Source organism: Odocoileus virginianus, unplaced genomic scaffold (genome assembly GCF_023699985.2).
Source record: "Odocoileus virginianus isolate 20LAN1187 ecotype Illinois unplaced genomic scaffold, Ovbor_1.2 Unplaced_Contig_21, whole genome shotgun sequence".
NCBI classification, from domain to species: Eukaryota; Metazoa; Chordata; class Mammalia; order Artiodactyla; family Cervidae; genus Odocoileus; species Odocoileus virginianus.
The window spans coordinates 392,381-414,951 of NW_027224338.1; the positions used below are offsets into that span (position 1 = coordinate 392,381).

General features: G+C 42.6%; 2 protein-coding genes across 2 annotated transcripts in view; one reads left to right on the plus strand and one right to left on the minus strand.

Moving 5' to 3' along the window:
- The window catches only part of PLAC1 (placenta enriched 1), a 36,480-nt gene extending 29,804 nt beyond the window's left edge, over window positions 1-6,676 (plus strand). Inside the window, exon 2 of the mRNA XM_020874063.2 lies at window positions 5,939-6,676. Within this exon, the coding sequence (XP_020729722.1) occupies window positions 5,997-6,548 (552 nt within the window). The 5' untranslated portion in view covers window positions 5,939-5,996 and the 3' untranslated portion in view covers window positions 6,549-6,676. The remainder of the gene's footprint in view (window positions 1-5,938) is intronic.
- LOC139034044 (SAP domain-containing ribonucleoprotein) lies at window positions 3,554-4,491 on the minus strand. The gene has a single exon (XM_070464236.1). It carries the CDS (start codon window positions 4,458-4,460, stop codon window positions 3,828-3,830), a length of 633 nt encoding a protein of 210 aa, XP_070320337.1. The 5' UTR covers window positions 4,461-4,491; the 3' UTR covers window positions 3,554-3,827.
- Window positions 6,677-22,571: the final 15,895 nt, after the last annotated feature.

A 22,571-nucleotide genomic window follows, 5' to 3' on the forward strand; every position in this document is an offset into this window, starting at 1 on the left:
TCAAAAAATGCTTTCTTTTTTTTCTATATCTCCCAATTTTTCTACAGTTTTTTCCCTCCACCGTTTCCACCTTTAGAATCAGAGGGAAAAAAAAACACTTTTAATGATTAGTTTAATTTGAATGAAATCTTTCCTAGGGTTGAGTCAAGGTGTTTTCCTCGGTTGAGAGAATGGACATTGTTAAGCATTAGCAGTTCATAATTCTTCTTCCTCACCAAACAATGAATAATGTGTGGTTACTTTAACAGCTTGCTTCGTGAGGCTAGAAAACGAAACTGGGCCCAGATTTCTTTAGAATGAATGTAAATTCTACAAAAGCAGTAATTTAATTTTCTAACTCACCTTAATGTATCTTCAGCATCATTAATATAATCACAATGCTCACTTTCTTTGAGAGCAGCAAACCAAGTAATTTTTTAAAAGTGGGCCTCAATTTTAAAAGGCTCCCAAGCTTTGAGATAGTTGGCTGGGCAAAGTCAACATGTAACTATTTGAATTTCTAAACTAAAGGGTCCACAGAGTGTTAGGATTCTTATGTTTTTATTTTTTAGAAGGATTTTTATTCCAACTCAGATTCATTTTTCTTCAAATAAGCTGCAAGAGCGTGAACAAACTTTGCTGCAAATCAATGCCCTGACAGTTATATTTCCCTGAGATAATTGCATACTGCCTTGGAGTTTCCTTTTCCCCTCTGTTTCCTTTTGTTTTGACAACAAGATTCTGGGAAAACAATATACAAGTGATAACTCTGCTGTCATGAGTATACTGAATTTTAAAAATAAATAACTGTCGACCCCAAAAGCTTCCAGGAGCCTATGGAGTGAATTCTTTTTCCAAACTGTTCTCAAACCAGATGTGGAAATGTTTAGCTAATTCCCCTCCCCATTCCCCATGCAAAGAGTTCATATGTGTCTTTAACGACATCAGAGGCGATGGGGAGGCAAAAGTCCTGTCTGCTTTCAAGGAGATTTGTGTTATACATCTCCATTCGCTCACCAACATCACAAGACTAAGTTGGACTTCAGCTTTTGTCTCTCTTAAAAAGTATCTTCTTTACCCTGAGATTAAAAACGCTCTGTGTTTAGACCAACATTCAATCTCTTTCTTGTAAGACATTAAGAAATAGAGTTCATATTCCCAGAATGAAACGTTTCATGTTTTTTTTTTTTTTAATGTAAAAGATGTATTAAGATTTAGGCTTATTAGGGAATTTTTTTAAAAGGGGAAAGAAGGAAAACTCTTTTGAAAGGACTGATGGAAACTGTGTATGCATAAACCACATTTAGAAAAACAGAAAGCTACTGTACTCTATAGCTGCAAGGAAAGCAAACATTTTGCATCCACGTGTCATTAGCAGCTCTGGATTTGCTGGCCTCTCTATAGTTCAGTTCAGGACTGCAGGTACCAATAGCTGAGCCCTGTTTGGTTATACAAATGCATCGAAGCTCATAGATTCTGGGATGTCACAGGGATAATTTGCAGTTTTTCTAACAGTCCAACCTCCTCTAAGAAGCCAGGATGAGCACTCCTCTCTCTGCAGTTATTCCTTCCCCAAATCTCAACTCCCTCAGCTTCTGCGATGCTGTGCACAGACCCAACTATGGCTAAAAATAGCTCTCATTTGGCATCCCCGCACAGCCCTCTCTTCTCTCACCCCCTTCCCATCTTTAGCCCTTTAACCCTCTTTTTCCTCTGCTCCCCCTCACCCTGTAATCAAAGCCCACCCTCTCCCTCCCCAGTCAAGTCCAAGATCCCATTCTACCAGCACATCTCAGCTGGATGTTAGAAAGGGCTGCTGACTTGATGAATTCACACTGTGTTGTGAATGAGTTATAACCATCCCTTAACTCACACCCACACTCCCACACACACACCCTCTAACTTCCCTGGGAATTGCAGGCATTAGGGAAGGGAGGCTGCCCACTTCTGATGACCTGTGCTCAGCAAAACGGAGCAACTCCCCAAGAGCGGCATTAAGCTAAGCCTTAGCAATTTCATTAGCAAGTGCCTTCTGCTCTCTCGTGATGTCCCAACTCCTCTCTCTCACCTTAGGGATGCAGCCACTTTTTTTCCTTTGGTCAAACACAGCTTATGGGATCTTAGTTCCCCAACTAGGGATCGGACCAGCACCCGCTGCATTGGAGGCACAGTCTTAACCTCTGGACCACCAGGGAAGTCCCTAGAGATGCAGTCTTAAACATAGGTCCCACTAACTTCATTTTTCAGTTTTATCTGAGCCCAAACTATGTTGTCACACACATTTATTGTTCCAATCTTGTGGCAATCTTGTGGTTACAAGAAAATCAGAGGAAACAAATTCTGTCCTATGCTAAATAAACTCCCAAACTCAGTGATGTTTACTAAACCCCTTCCTTCAAGACTGATTCAATGAACGTAATTCAAAAAGTTAATATTGGGGGTGAGAGTGAGGTAGTCTAAAATGATTGGTTGGGGGCAACTGTAATGTTTCTCAGACAATCTGGGCTTTTTATAATTCTCTTTGGATTAACCATGAGAAGGAGGAGAAGGGAAGATAGAAAAGATGTTCAAGGGAAGGAGAAGAAGTGGATGGCTAACTCCCTGGATGAGAACACAGCCTTAAACTTGGTCTCAGTTTTGGGGGTTTGAACAACAAAACTAGAGTGGAAGGATTGTTTCCCTGACCTATTCCAGGAAGTGCTTAAAAGGGAGGTTTTTGCTCAGGGCAAATAGGTCCAGACTGTGAGACGACATGAAGGAAGGAGGAAAGAGGGGGAGAGAGAGAGAGAAGGACACTCCTAAAGCGAGCTCAGGAGAAGGTGATCTTCCTGAGACCCAGACAATAGTGCAGCAGTGATGGAGTGATGACTTCAGCTTCCAGAAGCAACCTCAGCAAATACACATCATTCTGGAGCAAGTAGCTTGTTTATTTAGCTGCTGAGTCATTATCCAGGAGCAGCTGGCATCAGAATTGACTTGGTTTTTGTTGTTGCTGTGGTCATCATCACTGTATTTTGTTTGGTTGGTTTTTTGGAGGGTAAGAAGGTTGAGTGTTCGCTTTGTTGCTGCTGTTGTTCTTGGTTGATTTTTTCTTTTTTTTCCTTTTTTGCTTTGTGAAAAACAAACCAAAAAGTAGCCTTAAGAGAGACATTTCAGAACAAAGAGGAAAGGAAGGAGCCAGGTAAATCTCTCAGGCTTCTCTTTACGCCTCAATATCCTCAAGAGAATAAGGAGTCAGTAACAAGGGAGGGAAAGACAGCGGCACCAGTCAGATCAAGTGCTGACATGAAAACAAAACTTTTCATCCAGGCCACAGCACCTGGATAGTGGGCTCCTCTGCCATTAAAGAAAACAGCAAATTCATCAGTAACAAAGGAAGAGAAAGAGCTGCATTTTAGCAACTGAGAAAGAGGGGAAGAAAGAACTGTCTTAGGATGCTTTTTATTTAGCACAGTGCTGGGCACATAGTAGACACTCAATATATCAAATGAGTTCATTTACTCAAGGATTACTTAACTCATCAAGGAACAAAAGTAAAACCCTGCATAGACATTTCCTTTGAAATTTTAGGCACTTTTCTTTTTTTTTTTTTTTTTTTTCTTTTTTCTATTTTTTTTATTAACAAGCAAAATAATAATTAAAAAACAACAACACAACAACAAAAACCTTAAAGTTGGAACTGCAATAAGTCAAACTGCTGCTGGAGTTCACAGATGTACCTGGGGTACATGCTCCCTCACTGCAAGGCAGGACCTAGGCACATAACTGTGCATTTAGGTATACAGGTGACCAGGAAGAGTCAAAGAGGTGGAAACCACTGGAGAACAGAAAGCATCACAAGCTTTTCATCAGGCAATTCCAAAGCGCTCTGCTCTTTTCCTCTTCTTTGCCTCTGTATCCTCTGTGGTTCCTGTTCCAGCTGAACTTGTGACAATCCCAAATCGCTCCTTCCTCTTTTTCAGCTTTTCGTCATCCTCCGACTTTCTGGAGATTGAAGAGACATTCAAACCAAACCTTTGAGCTCTTTCTTTTAGCTTATCCAGGTTAACCATAGGCTTGGTATCAGACGACAGACCTTTTGATGGAACTGGAGAAATCCCAAATCTAGCTGCCCGGGCAGCTTTCTTACTCTCCAAACTCACAGGTACATTGAATCGTTCAGCTCTCTTCTGCATCCTCTCAGTCTGTGGTATTTCAGATGTAATTTTTACCACTTTTTTCTCTGCTGCCACATCAACAGTTTTTTCAGGAGGCTCTTCCTCTTTGACAGGCAGTTCTAAGGGCTTTGGTTCTTCTTCCTCTGTTTCATCTCCCAGTACATCTTCTTCATTTGCCTCCTCTTCAGCATGCTCTTCAAGATATGCCTGGAGCCTGTTGATGAGATCTTGTTTTATTCCCTTGGTCTCCAAACCACGAGCAAGGCACTCCTGCTTTAGTTCAGCAAGCTTCAGCTTATGAAGCTCCACCGTCTCAGTCGCCATCTTGCTACCCCTCCACTCCGCCAGGCCCCCACCCGCTCTTTAGGCACTTTTCTATTTGATTTATTCTATTTTCACTTTTAAAATGAAAGCTGAGTTGAACAATATGTGATGATATTCCTGTTCCTTCCTACTTTCTTCATGTGTACCCCTTCTGAAGCAGTGCTTTAGACACTTGTTCTTAGCGTGACTCTTTTTTATTACTCTGCCTGTCACTCTTTAGGAGGTAAAAGCAATAGGACTGGGAAATGGCTAGAAAGCTTCCTATTGAAAAAGAAAATAAATTTAAAAGACCAGTGAAATAAAAGAATGTCAAGCAAAGCATATGACTCCATGAGGTGCAAGCCATGGCCACAGAGAACACCTTAAGAGATGCCTTGACAATCAATGTGTAAAGTGCAAACCCATGACTTGTTTTCTTCAATATGGGACTTTTGCATAGTTTGCATGTGTAATATGGACAGGGAAATGTCAAAATAAACCATTATGTTTTTATTTCTGCAATTTCACTATTTTACAAGGTGTCCTGAGGAATATATTAGGGAATCTGTTGGTTTTAATGGCCTATGATGCTACTGCTGGCATTTTTAAAGCATTCATTTGATCACTTTAAGTGAGCCACTCACTTGTTTGTTGGAAATAAACCACAATTTCTTGCTGGGTTTTCATTTAATTAAATTTGTTGCTAACCAAAAGAAGGCAATAGAGAAGAGTTCATTAGTATGGTATAGGGGAGGACATTCGGGCCTTCAGGAGGAAAGTGCTGTCAGCTTGAATTAAACTGTTATTTTCTGTCACCTTATTTAATGTTTGGCATGAAAACAGTTTTGTTTTCTTTTTTGTTGGGGTTGCACACAAAGGAATGCTACTCCTAATCGGTGTAGACTTTCATTGTATATGTGAGGGAGTTGTGTTTTATACCAAAACAACATGGTAAAGTTATTTAAAGAAATTATCATAGTTATTTAGAAACCCAAGAGTTCCAACAATGAAATAAAAATTCAGTTCTCTCTCACAACAATATTTTCCTTTGTTTCTTTTTTTTCAGTTTTATTGAGATATAATAAACAAATAAAATTGGCAGAGGTTTAAAGTATACAACATGTTGATCTGACATACATTTATGCTGTGAAAGAATTCCCCCTATTGAATTAATTAAACATATCCCTCAGCTCACATGCTTAGCTTTTTTTCTTTTCAGTGAAAACATTTAAGTTCTACTCTCTTCACTTTTTTTTCCAATGCTTTAAGAACGGCCTCTTTTTTTTTTTTTTTTTTTTTTTTTTGGCTGCACTGCATAGCATATGGAATCTTAGTTCCTGGACCAGGAATTGAACCCATGTCCCCTGCAGTGGACGCAAGGAATCTTAACCACTGGACCACCAAGGAAGTCCCTGGCCTTTTGTTTTTTTTAAATGGTCATGTTTGAACTTACCATGAGAAATACAATGATTTATCTTTTGTGTTTTTGTGTGTTCTAGAACTCCTCACGGGATAGCTTCCTGTTTCCTGAGAGTCGTTACCTGAGAAGCTACCAGAATGAAAGTTTTCGAGCTGATAAGAGGGCTGATCATCCTCACCTCTGTGTTTTCAGCCTGTTTAGGACAAAATCCAGTGACTGTACTGTGCTCCACAGACTGGTTCATGGTCACGGTACACCCCTTCATGTTGAACAACGACGTATATGTGCATTTCCATGAGCTACACTTGGGCCTGGGTTGCCCTGCCAACCATGTTCAGCCATATGCCTACCAATTCACCTACCGTGTGACAGAATGTGGTATCAGGGCCAAGGCTATCTCTCAGGACACGGTTCTCTACAGCACCGAGATATACTACACTTCCAAGCATACCTCATCTAAGTATGTGATTCCAGTGTCATGCACTGCCCCGATATGTTCCCCATGGCTCACAACGCCCTGTTCCAGGAACTTGACCCCCAATGGAGAGATCACAACCCAAAATGGCGAGACATGCTATGAAGTGTTCACCTTGTCACAGTCCAGCCAAAGGCCCAACTGCTATTGTCTGCGTTGTGTCTACAATGAAAGAGGGCAGAGCCGAGCCCCACATCACCAAGCAGACAAATAGAAGCTCTTATGACCCTCCCATGTGTGCTTTTGAGAAAGAGCAACTCATGGTGATTTCATGAATGAGCTTTTTAGAAAAGTTTTTTTGTATATTCTTAGGCAAAAAATAAAATCCTGCTGGCATAGAAATATCAGTTGGGCATTTTTATTTCATAAACACATACTTTTACTTTTACTTTTACTTGTGTTTCATAAACACAAAGCTTTTACTATGCACCAGACACTCATCTAAGTGCTTTACAAATATGAGTGCCTGGTCCTTTCTCTAAGATGACTTCTCTCTCCTTTAAGGGCCCCCAATGAATCCCTCCGTCTGTCTACGCATGTCCCTGAAACTCTACACCACCCAACTTAGCACTTAGCCACATACCTTCTTAATTTGATCTATCACTTTTCTGTATCACTTTTTGTCCATGGAAGGCAAAATTCATACTAGTGATTTATAAACCACCAGTGGTTCTAGGAATCACTCAACTCACATCCCACCAACTAGAAGGTAAACTCCTGAGGCCAAGGCGTAGATCTTATACTCACTCACGGACCGATAGTACTCTGAAAAGTTGCCCAACTTATGTGATCAGAAATTTTTCAGCCAAGCCTGGCTATCCATTACTGTTCTCAAAGACTTGCAAAGGGAAGGTACATCAGTTTATTCAACAGTGAGTTCTCTGGGTCTCTTTTATAAGTGCACTTATCCCATTCATGAAGACTCAATTCTCATGACCTAATTACCTTCCAAGGGCCCCACATCCTAAAACTATTATATTGGGGGTTAGGATTTCAACATACAAATTAGGGAGGGGGGAAAAATACCCAGTATATCGTAGTCATGGCCATCGAAGAAACACAGCTGTTCACTTAAAAATCTCCTGCCCCTTCTTGAGGAAAACTAGGTAACAATCCCTGAAAACAATGTGTTCATTCAACAAACAACACCCTCATCCTATGTTCTGGGTATTATGTTAGATGCTGAACATGCATTGGTAAAACAGTATGCATTGGTGAACAAGACTAACACTGTCAAATCAGGAGAAGACAAGTAAACAAGCCTAAGGAGCTAGAAACTATTCTAGCCCAGAGAATGGGCCTGTTCAGAGGCCTGAGGATCAGGGATGTGGCCATCAGAGAAACTACAATTAGTTTAATCCAATGCAATTGGAGTGGAGGGCAGTTGACAGCGGTGAGAAATGGGGTAGAAAAGTAGCAATAAACAAGGCTGTGTACAAGAGAATGAGGACTGCCCTTCCCCATCCTTTCTTCAGAAGTTTATGGATTATTAAACACTAAAACACCTATAAATAACATAGCAAACTGTCAGTACTAGATATAGTAGGCCTGGACTACATGTGCACTTGACAACCTCAAGGGACAGTATTTGTGGAGACACCCCCTGGGGCTGTGCAATGTATCAGCCTTGGAGGACACTCAAGACCTACTTGCTAATAACAGTTGTTACCATATGCCTGATACATTATACACATGACCTTATCTAATCCTCCCAACTGCTCTGCAAGATAAAAATTATTTTCTCTGTTTTCTAGATGAGGAACCTGAGTCTCAGAGAAATTGAGGCTAGACAGTTAATATGTAACATCACTGGGATTCAAACCCAGGTTGGACTAGCTCCGAAATGCATTTTCCTCCCCTACACTTAACACTCCCTCCCAGAGAGGAGAAGCTTCCAGTTGGGTTGAAAGATCCAGGAAGATTTCCTGGTTGAGACCGGCAGTGATCTCACTCTTAGAAGATAAGGAGGAGTTGGCTAAGCAGAAAGTAGGACAAGGGGCATCCTTTATGAGCCTAAGAACTGGCACAGGGCAATTAAGTGCACTGTTGATGGGAAGACACGTAGTGGGTTAGGGCTGTAAGTTAGGTGACAGGACATGAGAAGAACAAACAGGAGAAGGTGTAGGAAGAGATGAAAATGAGAATGATTTCAAGTGAAGAACAACAAGACTTCATTCATTTTAGCCTATGAAACAGTTAAATGTCCATAGAAGCCCCATTCCTGATCAAGAGAGAAATTGAGCTGTGCAGGCAAATTTGGAGTGTGACAGACTCCAGACCCTGGAGCAGAAAAGACAGGCTTCATGGAGGCCATGAGATTGGAGCTAAACCCTGATTGTCTGACAGGATATAGGTGAAAAAGAAGAGACTGAATCAAAGAAGATGTCATCTTTTAGAGCCCTGGAAGCTCAGAAGACATGGTCAGTTCTGGCTTTAAGCAAGGAAACTGGAATGAGGGTAGAGGATAGGGGTGAAGATGAGTCCGGGTTGGACAGGTTGAGTTGGAGATGATAGTGATATCCAAGGGAACATGTCCAGGAATTAGTTCAAGAAATTGAGCTTCCTTGAACTAGAGCTCAAGAAAAGGGTATAAGAGGTAATTACTGGGAGATAAAGCCTTGGGAAGATGACATGAATCTAGGCGATTAGGATCAGAGAATGAAAACTCCCTAACATTCAATCTTCAAGGCACAGTTGCAAAAAAGAGATAGAGACAACAAAGGATACCAAAGAGAAGTGATCAAGAGATGAAAGAAGTGTGACTCATGGGATTCTAGACCAGAGACCTGGGTGAGTTAGTTCTTCCAGTGCAACAGATAAGTCAAGATGGAATAAGCCTAGGCCTCATGGAATTAGGGGCATTCGAACTAGGCCTTAAGTGAGAGAGAATTTCATCAGGTGAAGATGGAGGGCGAAGGTATTCTAGGCAAAGGAAATAGCAAGAACAAAGATGCAAAGCAATATTGTATCAAGAATCATATTTTACCTGGGTAAAAATCTCTGTATAATTAGGTGTAATTTTTTTCAGAATTCAAGAGTAATCTGCACTTGTTTACTCGCGCATGTCATCATTACTCAAGAAAAGCAAACTTCAACCATTTCAGTTCCATGTTTGATCTTTTCTGCTTGATCATGGGCTTCTTGAGCATGGGAGACCCTGTCCTATTTGTTTGTTTGTTTGTGTTGCTTTTCTCTTATGTAGTACTTGGTGAAGGTATTCAGTAGGTGCTCAAGCCTGTTTGCTGACTGTTACTGAGAAAGGGCCTGGAAGTTCATAAGCATAGAAACCACTCAAAAGATGGGAAGATAAAAATGCTTTAAGAAAAAACCACATTTTGAGTTGGCTAATTTATTTACCTTTTGACATGCCACACTGAAAGGGTATTTTCTTCCCTTATTGTGGTAATGTCCATTTCACCTTTAAAGTGACATGATTTTATAAAAATCTACCACATAGTTTTAATCATATTTGTGATAATAATAAGAAATGCTTTATTGCCCTCAAAAGAAATGAGCATTTTCACATTCTGTTCACTCTCTGGGAAAGCCAAAAATGTTTGAAACCATATGTTATGATAATTGCTTGTCAAATATTTTAAAATATTTCACTGATAGAAGGAGAATCAAAGTAACACTTAAATTTTAATTCCTATACCCTGAAAACAGGGTGTTATAATACTATTTATAAAACAGCAAACCAGATTTTTAAAAAAACAGTATAAAGTATATATAAATGTCAAGGGCAAAAAGTCTTTTATCCCTAAATTTAACTAATAGGCCATTTTGGAGCCGCATGTCAATACTCCCATCCCTCCATTCCTCCATCAAGAATGAAAGCCTGACCAAGCATTAAACTAAACACAGCATGTTCACACACACACACACACATGCGCACGCAGACAGAGGCACACACACACACCATGTTTATAAGAAATACACTGTCCAAAAAAAATGAAATACATCATCAAAGATCAAATGTTTAAAGAAAGCCTAATTTATGAAGTAACATCTTTTAATTCTTTCTCTCTGTTTTCTTTAAATCGAATTAGCATTGCAATCCCTATGGTTGATCTTTATGATATATTGCTTAAAGTGTAATTATAGTTGTTTATTCCCATAAAAGAGAGAAAGAGAGGACAGGGAGAGAGACAGAGACAGAGAGAGACATATGGAGAAGACTTTCAGTCTTGTGACTTTCTACAACTTTTTCAGAAGAAAACAAATGATTTGATCAGATTTCAGCTTATAAACTTATACACTGATTATACAATTATAAAACTTTCTGTATTAGTTATCTATTGCTGAACAATGTGCATGCATGCCAAGTTGCTTCAGTCATGTCCGACTCTTTTTGACTCTACAGACTGTGTAGCCCACCAGACTCCTCTGTCCATGGGATTCTTCAGGCAAGAATACTGGAGTGAGTTGCCATTTCCTCCTCCAGGGGATCTTCCCGACCCAGGGATCAAACTCGTGTCTCCTATGTCTCCTGCATTGGCAGATTGGTTCTTTACCACTAGCGCCACTTGGGAAGTCCTTGCTGAATAACAAATTACCCCGAAACAGGACTTTCCTGGTGATCCAGGGGGCTCAATTCCTGGTCAGGGAACTAAGATCACACAGGCCATTTGGTGCAGCCAAAAAACAAAAAAATTTACCCCAGAACAACAACTAGTTATTCTCTCATGGTTTCTGCAGATCAAGAACCTGGGCACAATGTAGCCAAGTGCCTCTGACTCAAGATCTCTGAGGAGATGCCATCAAATTGTCATTTCAAGATGCAACTGGGGTTGGAGATTCCACTTCCAAGCTCACACAAGGGGCTGTTGGCAGGAGGCCTCATTTCCTCTCTGTGAGCCTCTCCATAGGCTGCCTGAGTATTCTCATGGTATGGAAGATGATAATGACAACAAAGATAGGAAGTGGGAGAAGGGGGAGGGGAGGAGAGGAGGGACAGAGTCCAAGTTGGAAGCCACAGGCTTTTTGTAACCCAGTCTCAGAAGTGACATCTCGCCACTTCTGCCATGTTCTATTTGTTAGGGAAGTGACTCTGGAGGTCCAGCCCCTACATGAGGGGAGGGGATTACACAAAGGTGGGAGCACCAGGAGGTGGGATCACTGGGGACCATTCTAGTGATGACCTTAACTCCACAAATGAGACATTCTTCAATTTATCTGTATATATATAATCAATTTACAATCAATGGCAGGACACAGCCTGTGTGGAAAAATACATGATAAGTCACTGCTGTACCCTTGCCTCTGTCGGTTCTATTTTCCTTCTCTGGGGAAAATAAGTCCTACCAGCTGCAAATTACAAGCCCGACTGACTGGTGAAAAGTATTCCAGAGGAAGCTTCTATTTATTTTTCTAAGACGACATTGCTGAAGACATTTAAAGCGAAAGGGGAAAAGTGTAAAAGGTAAATCAAATAACATAAATGATGATGCTAGTTCAGATCAGACCAACGATGTCCTAATGCAACTCAGTGGGAGTGGGGAGATGGGGGAATCTGAGTCATATATATGTGTATGCACATATTTTTTATATATCCCTCGAGAAGGAAATGTCAACCCACTCCAGTATTCTTGCCTGGAAAATTCCATGGACAGTGGAACCTGGAAAGCTACAGTCCCTGGGGTCGCAAAACGTGGGACACAATGAGCGACTGAGCCACACACACACACACACACACACACACACACACACACTATATATATATATATATATATATATATATATATATATATATAGCACTAGCCAGCTTCAAAATTGAGAGGCAGGGGACATATATATATATATATATATATATATACTAACACAATGCTTCCCACCATCAATCTTCCCATTACTACTTTCTTTCTTTCTTTTTTTTTTTTTTTGCTTTGTTCCTATCCAATCCACAACCATCTGGCTTGGCCAATGATGAAGTTCCTGTAACTTATCTGAAGGGTAATACAATGAAATCAGAGTAGCTCCCAGAATTATTAAACAGCAGGAACTGAGAGGGGCTAACAGGGTCTGAGCAGGTGGGGGATTGCAGGAGGCTTCATAAACAAGTTCCCGGAAATGAAATGACAGGCTTGCCCTTCCCTGCCTAGCTCCGTCAGCCTTCATTTGTAGATGTTCTCTGACAGGCAAGGGGGAATTGCTCTGAGTCAGAGAATTAAATGCTAATACCAGTTTTCAAATGTAAAGGAACACACAAAAAAATCCCTGCCAGCTGTCTAAAAACTTACCACTCCCCCCTTCAAAAGCACTTATATTCTACAGTTACCAGGAGGAATATTTAAATGACTCAAGTTATTTTCAATGTTATTTTAACTTTGTCACACACACCCTATTATATAAACACCAGGCTAATGTAAATTATTCACCTTTTAAAGTTACTTCAAAATTTTTGACTTTTAGCCAAATACGTATTTCTTTCTAGCAAGAATTCTTTTGAGTTGTAACTCTACAACTTAAATACATACACATCTTTAAAAGTTTATTTTCCAAGTAATGCCCATAGAATATTTATTCTGTTTTCTAAACTGCATTTACATGACAACATACTGAAAGAAAGCCAGTGTGAGGAGAAGAGAAGTAAGTCCTAAAGCCAAGTCCTAAAGCCATAGTGAGACTGGTTTCTTTGGGGTTAGAGAAACCTCAGCCCTCCCCACTACCAACAGAGGGTCAAGTTGGGAACAAATTGACCCAAAAGTAAGCCTCAATGTCATTCCTACACTAACTCCCTATAATAATTTACAGTCTGCAATCAAAATAAAATTATCTCTTCAAAAATCTGGTTTTTATGATCCAAGCTACAAATTAATTCTCATGTTCATTTCATATTTCATCTGCTTAATTTTTGCTATACCAAGCTATAGAGAAATCACACTTTTCTGATTCTATTGAAGCACCTAAGCTCAAATATGTTGGGATATTTGGTTACAGAAACTACAATGAATATTTAAGTTGCCCAAGTTGCTTTCAGTGTTGTCTTAACTTCTTGAAAATATTTAATGGCAATTTTTTAGCTGCCCATGAAAAAAAACATTCTTCAGTTTGAAGCTCTGCCATCACTCCAAAATGATTAGCCTCAGTCCAGAAGGTGTGTTTCCATTCCTCTGTTCCATCAAATCAGCACATGAGGTTAAATTTCTGTATTCTTTTTTTTTTTAATTTCTGTATTCTTTTGGTGAATTTTTTTTTTTGCCTGATATTTACTGGCATTTTAAAACATATTTTTATGACTAATGTCACAGGAAATTGATTATCCTTAAAGGCCAGTCAAGTCCTAGTCAGGGGCAGGGGTGTATATTTTGGTGGGGGCCTATGCAGTTGTCTGAGAAATAGAGAAAAGGGAAGGAAGGGGGGTAGGGAGAGGACGAAAAAGAAAAGCTGCTGGGGGAAAAAAGTCTAGCACATCACCTGATACACAGTAGGCATATATGAAGCAGTATTTTTCCATCTGCTCTCTTCTCCAGTAAGAAAACTCACTCCTGTGTGCATGAAGACGAGGATATTCCAATGGTTCTGATCGTCCTAGGTTTATCACAGTTTTAGTTTGTAGAGTTACCAGGTAAGCCCAATGAATCTATTGCAAACAGTTTTCATTACATCACACTCCTCAAGGCCCTTCAAAGACTCCTCAGGTCCCATAATTAAATCAAGACTTCTCTGCTTACTTCCACACCCCTCTAATCTATTTGTCCTGGAGGGGCAGACGTTATTTGTCCAGTTCAACCTCCAACTAATTCCCCACAAGATAGCCTCTGTTTTTCTGAGTCTCTCCCCTTTTACTCTTCTCTATCTGCAGGTCCCTGAACATACTGTTTTCCCCATTCCATTCAAATTGCAATTTCCCTTCAAAAATCAGCTTGAAACTTAAAAGTATGAAATGATGGTGGGGGACTACCCTGGTGGGCCAGGGGTTAAGATTCCACACTTCCAATGCAGGGAACATGGGTTTGATCCCTGGTCAGGGAACTAAGATCCCATACACTGTGCCTCACAGACAAAAAAATAAAAAATAAGAATAAATCAAATGATGGAGGTAGTTTTTCAGGAGAGGGTTTCTAGTCCTGAGTAGCTAATTTAAAATAAACTAATTCCATATTACTAAAGGGGATGAGTTTCAAATGTCAATATCAGACCAACTTGTTAAGCAACCATGTTGGCTTTGGGTTAGACAATCCTTGGCACCAAGGGTACCAAAGGGCACCTAAGCCAACTGTTGAGGATATTGGCCACAAGCTTCACCACCGACACAACACGACATTCCCCTCACTCCCTCCATCTCTTTTCCCTTCTCAGGTAGCATGTATTTGAAAATCTGCATTGGACACCAACTGACACAAGGAATTGTGCAAAGTTCTGAGAAGAGATCCATAGATGGGCATGTCCTTACCTTCTAGGGGCTTCCTATCTGCTAGGAAGAGACTTAGAATGACTAGCTTTATTAATGTGCTGTGACGGGACAGGCCAGAGGCAGTTAACTCCAACCTGAGATCATCTGAGAAGGCTTCAGGGAGGAGATGGCATTTGGGCTGAGCCTTGAGGGATGAGGAAATGAGAAGAGCAAAAATCTCCTGCATGGAAGGATAAAAAGGAAGCTGTGGCTGGAGGGTGGAGGGGTACAACTAGAGGGGCAGATCAGAGCCAGGCTGGAGACAGCCTTGAAGGCCACATTCAAGGACTACACTTTGGTTGTGTGATTTTTTAGTGCCAAGGATCAATATGATCAGAATTGTGTTTTTAGAGTTGAACTTAAGGAACTAGAGTGAGAGGGGCCAAACTAAGCTGGGAGATGAACAGGGAGCCTGAGAAGGCTACCTTGGTGACCTAGGGGTGGCAAGTTAAGGGTTTGCATTAGAAGACAGAGAAGGAATGAGGGGAAGGACTTGATTTTCTTTTTCTTCTTTCACCTTCCTCCACCTTCCTCCTTTCTCTTTTTTGTCCTTGCCCTTATTCTCTGCCTCCCTCCTCTTTCCTTGCCTGAGGCCTAAGCATTCCTTGGGGACGCTGAGCTAAGGAAGCTGCTGAAGCCCTGGGTTTAGGGCACATGCTAAAATGGAAAACTGGACCCAAATCTCCAGCTCCATTTCCTGCCAATGGATGGAGCTCACCCTGATCATTAGCTACTGTGAAATCCCACCTGATTTTAAACCCAAGAATTATTTTAAGAGACAAGAGGTAAAAGAAATGACATTTCCCACCAGTCCTAGAAACTCTACATATTAAGTCTTTTAAATATTTTTTTAATGCAAACAGCTATGTTATGGACACAAGAAGAAGAAGTTCTGGATATTTTGGCATTAATAGCTTTAATATTAATGCTTCAGTTATACACACTGACTTTCCTTCCTTTCCTATTTCAACAAATATTTCATGGTTTGGAAAATACATCTTGGTTTCAAACAAAGATAGCATCCCTTAGCACTGTTCACTTTCCTGTCCCCTCCTCCTATCTCTGCCCAGCGAGATATTATTTTCCCCCAGGAGTAGCAAGATCCTAAAAGTGAAGTTGTTCCGAATTGGGGAGCTCTGTGCTTTTGACAGCACCTCCTTGGTGCTGGCCAATTTGGAGCTTTAAAAGAAATTTTTTTGATATAAAAGGAGTAACCAACTGTCCAAATGCACTTCAGCTTCCCTGAATCCAATTGCATTTGACATGTTGACATTGCTCTATACTGAGTTTTTGTTTTTATTTCTTCTGTATAATTAGGTAATAAGGCTCAAAGAAAGTGCTAGAAGTGTAAGATTAGAAATTGATCATAATGTTTACGGTGAAAGCAAGTGACCAAATCTTGTCCAGGAGGTGGGCTTTCATCTCCATGCCCCTGTCATTATACTGTGCTGTGAGCTCACCCTGGTGCAAAGGAGAGTCCAGCTGGCTTACAGGATGAGGACCCTGTAGGGCCAGCACAGTGTAGAGACTGAAGTCACCCTCCACCCCTCCACTGTGGCCTTCCTTTGTGCAAAGATCCGATCATTTCTGTCATCTGAGAGAGTCTTTGATTTCATGGGCCAAAATCCAGGAATAATTAAGACAATAATAGTGCACACCCAACAAGAAAAACATGCCCTGTTTAAAGAAGAAATCCCAGCAGCATTGAAGGCAGTGATTTTGCATCTTTGAAAAGAGACTTCGAAATCAAAAGCAACAGCCATCAAGGACTTACTAAGCTCCTCCTTGGCAGAAAGGAAAAATTTACTAATTTATTCTACTTTTTCCTGGTGAGATCATGGGGTTGGGAGAAGTTAAGATTTGACATTTCCCACCCACCCCCCCCCCCCCAAAGTTCTAAGTTTTGCAAAGAGCTATTTTTTATCACAACCAATTTCTCAAAATAAAATAAAAATAACTAAGGTGCACTATCTTTTTTGTTAAATCTGACAGTAGGGCAGGCATGAGTCTATAATTTCTGCTCACTACTAGCCTTTTCTTGAACCCTGAAAAAAAAAAGCTTTTACAAATAACACAGTAGAAGCTTCATAACACAATTCCAGTTGTTTTCTTTCTGTTAAATCTGTAACTCTATCCTGATTTTATCTCTCTGAAGACTTCTGGATATTTACAACATAAGGAAAATATTGTTCCCCTAACTCAAGGCCTTCGTGAAAAACATAATCATAAAAGACACTTCTAGTTAAAATGAAAATGCTAACTTCTAGACATTTTGTTTACAGTGTAAAAAAGATTTTCAATTCAACTCCTTTTCCTAGTATCTAATTCCAAAGATTTATTTGCAATTGCTTTTCAGAAAACACTTTCCAAAAATTCTTCTAAATACCTTGTTATGGGTTACTTCCTTGCTGAATTTCTCCAGTCTAGGGCTAATTTATTTTCCTCAGCTGCACCTTCAGAACCTTCAAAGCTTTTTTAAAACTCTCCTCCCACGGCTGACTAGAATTATTTCTTATCAAGGTAATTTCTGAACGTTTCAGAGAGGAAAAAAAATATGTGCTATTTTCCTGAAAATACCTGCTTTGAAGCTGAATTTCAGAAACGACCAAAAAAAAAAAAAAAAAAAAGAATGGTGTCCACTTCATTTGGGGGTCCCAGGTTGCCCAGCGAGAAGTTCCCTCCTTGACATCGGGGGGTTGGTGGGCTGCGGCTGGGTTTTAATGCCAGGCTGAGTTTCTAAGCGACTCTTAGAGCAACTTCTGTTTTGTGAGGTTGGGAAGGGCCTACTAAAATAAGAAGCCATTTGCAGAATCAGGGTTTGTTTCAGAGGTCCTAAGAAAACCTAAGGAAATCCTTAAGACATCATATTTGAAAAATACTCGAAGATTGTTCACTTGAGTAAATACTTAGCTTGCCCGCCCTCACTTTCTGCGGCCTGTAGCCATATTACTCACCCTCAAAGCATTCATCAATATTCAACTGGCTCTCTAATTTGCTGATGTAGCAAGAAGAGCTTAATAAAGGAAACTTGCTTTTTTTCCCCCCTTTGGAGGACGTGCCACAAACTCCACTTTTATCTTATAGTGCTGGAATCGTCTGCCCTTCTGCTAATCCAAGGAGGGGAATACACGCTTGCGCGCAGTTAGATCAACCCAAGCAAATTACCCACGAAGCCGAGCCTTAAAAGCCCAGAAAAAGTCTTCACCCCAAGGACACTGGAGCTTTTTAAATGATCTATCTGAGGATTTAGAAGCTTGTTCAGTCACGTCTGACAGCCCGACAAACTTTCAGCCCTGTCCACGAAGCATTCTGAAAACTTTCAGAGGGAAATTATCGTTTAGAAATAACTTCTTAGCACCCACCAAACCCTTACACGTCACTGCAGTCTTAAAACCTTTCCTGAAAATCAAACCTCGGCCTGTAAAATCTTTTTGGTTAATTTTTGAAAATAGTTTTGCAAACCCTGGAAGAGTCTACTCTCCCTCCCGCCCCCCACCTCTAAAAAAATAAAGAAAACAGCCGCAGAGGCAAGGGACAGGCCGCGCAGCACTTGCAGCGCCTCGGGTCTGCGAGATCGCCCTTGCAAAGAAATTAAAGAGTTGACATCGGCGCTCCAGAAACCTCAGGAAAATGCATGCGAGAGTTAAGTAGCTCAAGAAACTTGAGCGCCGAGTAAGGCAGAATCCTTGGTTTTATTTTTGTATACTGATTTCGTGTGTGTGTGTGTGTGTGTGTGTGTGTGTGTGTGTGGTGTATGTGTTGCTCTTTTTTTTTCAGCACCTGATTTTTTTTCCAGTGCAGCGCGCGATTCCCCACCACCCCGAGCGCAGGGCGCAGGCCGCTACAGCCCTGGCCACCCTCGGTGAACGTGGGGGACCCGGGCCGCGGCAGCGGCGTCAGGCGCGCGGCTCCAGCTCTCCGCGGCATCCGTTTTCTAGTCCGTCCGCCGCGCGGGCGGCTGGGCAGAGCTGAGCCCAGCGAGTCGGAGTCGCACCCGGCCTGGCTGAGTCGCCCGCGGAGCCCCCTGCCCAGACCGGCGCGCTCGGCAGCTCCTCCGCTGTGCCCCCGGCCGCCCACCTGCCCCGAGGCCCCCAGGTGCCTCCGGGCCTGCGTCCCGTGTCCCGGGCGGTGGCCGCTGCCGGCCAGCGCTACCCATTGCCCTTCCCGTCCAGAACTCGCTGGTCTGAGCCCTGTGTGCTGACAGATTTGTCCCACCCGGGACAGGGAGGGAGAAAGGAGTCGCGCTCCTTTTCCTAGACAGCATTCAGGCGCTGTTTTGTTTTGTTTTTTTTTTAACGAGGAGAGCGAGTTCTCGCAAATTTTTTATTATGACATTTTGCAAGTAGACAGGAAAGTTGAAAGAACAGTACAACAAACGTCCACTTATCCCCCACCTGGATGTAACAACTTAACACACTATAACACTCGCTTCCTCTGTCTGGCACAATGTGTGCGTGTGTAGGCTGTATCATCTGAAAACTGCAGACACGGTGACATTTCACCTCTCCACTCCAGCCTTCATCTTCTAAGTGCATCCTCCTACTTACCTTCAATACTATTCTCACTATTCTCACCGAAGAAAATCAACTCTCCGTCCCTAACAGCCGTTAGCATTTACAATAAGGGCTCATTTCCCTCCTGTTGCCCCGGGTCAGTCCTAAAACTGTTTCCCCTTCTTGGACCGGGACGTGTGCAGACAGTTGTTCCATCCTCCGGGCTCCGTGCCCCCAGCGGACGGCCTGCAAGTACGGGGCCCGCCCCGGGGCCGCTCTCCCCGAGGGCTTGGAGGGGTGGCGTGGGCAGGGGAGTCCCCACTGGGCTGGCCTCAAACTCTTGGGTAAAGCGCTACGCTCACGCGGCCCGAAGCACCCCCCCCCCCCCCGTTTCCTCTCCCAACAAGTCAGGCACCCCCAGCCGGCACAGCGCCAGGGGCGTTGCTCAGTCACCTCGCTCCCTACGGGCAGCTCAGGGGGTACCGCGAGGGGACCAGTGGGCGCGGGGTGGCGTCCGTCCTGCACATCTGGGTGCGCGCCGCGCGACCCTGTGCCCGTGGCTTTGCCGTGTCCCATTCTTTTTTCTCCCTGAACCCCGGCTCTTCGACTCTGTAGCGGCTCTACTGGATGCCCCGTGCCCTTCTCGGCCCCATCCCGGCTGCGGGCCAAGGTTGAGGCGTGGAGAGCCGACACACACACACACACACACACACACACACACACACACACACCGCCCCCCCCCAGCCCTCCCCACCTCCCCTCCCCCTTTCCGCCCCCGGGCCGGGAGCTGCGCGCCGAAGGGGGGGGCGTGGGCGCCGCGTGGCCACGCCCCCGGAGCCGGCTTTTTCTAGAGCCGCTGCTGGAGGCTCTCCGCCGGCCGCCCAGCTTGCCTCCCAGGGTGCGCGCGGCTCCGGTCCCGCGCTCCGCTCCGCTCCGCCTCCGCCACGCCGCTCTCCGAGCTTCGGCTGCAGCCAACGCAGGAGCGCGCCCTCCCGCGCCGCCACCCTGAACCCCGGCCCCGGGCTCCCGCCTCTCCGCGCCCGGCTCCGGTCCCTATGGCTCGGGACCCGGTCCCTCGCTCCCCGCGCCCTCGCCCACCTCAAGCCCCGACCCCGCTCCCCTCCCGGGCCCCGCTCTCTCGCTGTCTGTCTCACCCCTCCGCACCCCCTCCATTCCTCTCTCTTTTGCTTGCTTGCTCGTTCGCTAGCTCTCAGACGCGGCGAAGCAGCTTCGCAGGAAAATCCCAGAAACCTTTGCAAAAAGCTGACAATGAAATTTAAGAAATTCTTCGATTTCGGCGCCATTTTCGAGTGGATCGAGAGGTGACATGCGATTTTTTTAAAAGGGACTTGTTGGCTGGTATTTCTCCCTTTAATCACGTTGGTTACGCCAGACTGAAAAAAAAAGCGAGTTACCACGCTGAAAAAGTTATGTTCTGCTTTGGGATTGTAAAGCATGTTGGGGGGCCGGGGTGCGGACGAAACAGACACATGAGTGGGCTGGGAGAATTCTTAGGAAACGGGCTGGAAAAAGCTAAGATGGAGGGGTGGGGGGAGAAAATCGAGTAAGGGGCTGTGACCACTTGTCAGCCTCGCTAGAGTCGGGATCCACTGGGTTTGACGGACTGTACATGAATTTTTCGTGGCTATTATTTGTAAGCCGTAAAATATGTCTTGGAAATAAATGGGTGATTAGTTTTGCACTGTCTTTTCCCAACTAAAACTTTCAAGGTTGTTTAGTTTTCCCTGTAGGAAACAGGACGTTGGGAAAGTCGGCATGAATGAGCCAAGGGAAGGTACATGGTGTTTGTGGTGGGGGGGGGGGGGGGAAGAAGGCATCTGCAAAGTTAAGACAAAACGTTGTAAAATATGAACAGTGGAAGAGGCGCGTTCTTTGGCTCTTAAATGATTTGGCCCAACACAGTTCAGTTCAGAAGGGGTGGGTGGGGCCATGGGCAACTCGAAAGTATCGATTCTTTGTCTATTGTATCAGCGACTGACTCTCTTCTGAAGTGACAAGACGCCTCTTTGTAATCTCTTTTCGTAAGTAAACTTTAATCTAAGGGGAAATCCATAAACTAGGGGAGTGAAGTGGCTTTTTAGGAATGTAAGTCGTTGTACTGTCACTGGGAGAGAAAAAATGGGTTAAATGACAGGTACAAATGAATTCGATTCCAGTGAGCTGGCAGAGCAATCTGGAAGGGACCTTCGCCTTTGACACCATTGCTATTTCGAATGAACTTTTGTTTTTCTAAGTAGTCAACTAAGGAAATGTTAAATGAGGGATGACTTTAATATCTGATGTGAGGGTTCTCATATTTGTGTGGGGCATAAATATTTCATTGGGAGAAGGTTGTGGAGTTTTAAAGTAAAACTGTACATTTGCTAAACATGTTTTTTTTTTTCTTTCTTTTTAAGGCCATCCAAGGACGTTTATCTCCATTAATCCCAAAAGTGAGAGTTGTTTGTAAATAGCATAGCCAAAACAAGATGGAATTTACAGACACTTAAATGTATGTCCCAATTTAGGGAACGAGTTATTAATAAATTAGTTTACCATAAGTAGTGCGTTTGGTAACACTGGTTCTCAGTCTGGTGTTATGAATTTTGTAATTAGTCTCACTGAATACTCTGAACGTTTTATCATCTAATAAACAGGACACAGCATCCATTATACTTGTTTTAAAAAACCGATGTAAATTTTAAATGAACCAAAACACTCAACAGACGTGAATACTTGTCGTGTCTATTACTTGTATCAAAACGTATTTTAACTTTCAAAACCATTAGCATTTTGTACTAGTTGTGTTGTTTTAACTTACAGGTTTGTGATTGAGAGTTACAGATTTATTTCCTTCTACTTGACTATTCCGTTTAAACACTGTGGGAAAGGATGCGTGTAACTTATTGCTAATGTGTGTCCGTTTTAAAAAGGAAAAAGCGGTATGTAATGAGTTAATCATTAGGGAGTATGCACAGTGCCGGCCATTTCAGAACGGGAAAGCATTTCTGGGGAACTGCTTGAGACAAGAAGGACTGATCTGACATCAAGTATTTAAACTTTTTGACTTGTGTTTTGATAGCTGATATTAAAAGGGACAAATTATTTATGAATAAGTTTGAGTTAGTTTCATATGTAAACATCCAGATATTTCATCTCAGAACAGTTATCGCTCATTCTTTAATACCTTTAAAGAGAAGTCAAGGCAGGGTGTTTGTTGTAATAAGGAAGCACTGGTGAGTTCAAGAGGACATCTCATGCTTCTAGGGATGGATCTGTATTTCCCAACCATCATATATGTTAAAATCAGCTGAAGCCACGAGACATTTTGGTGATCTTTTTTAAGTCA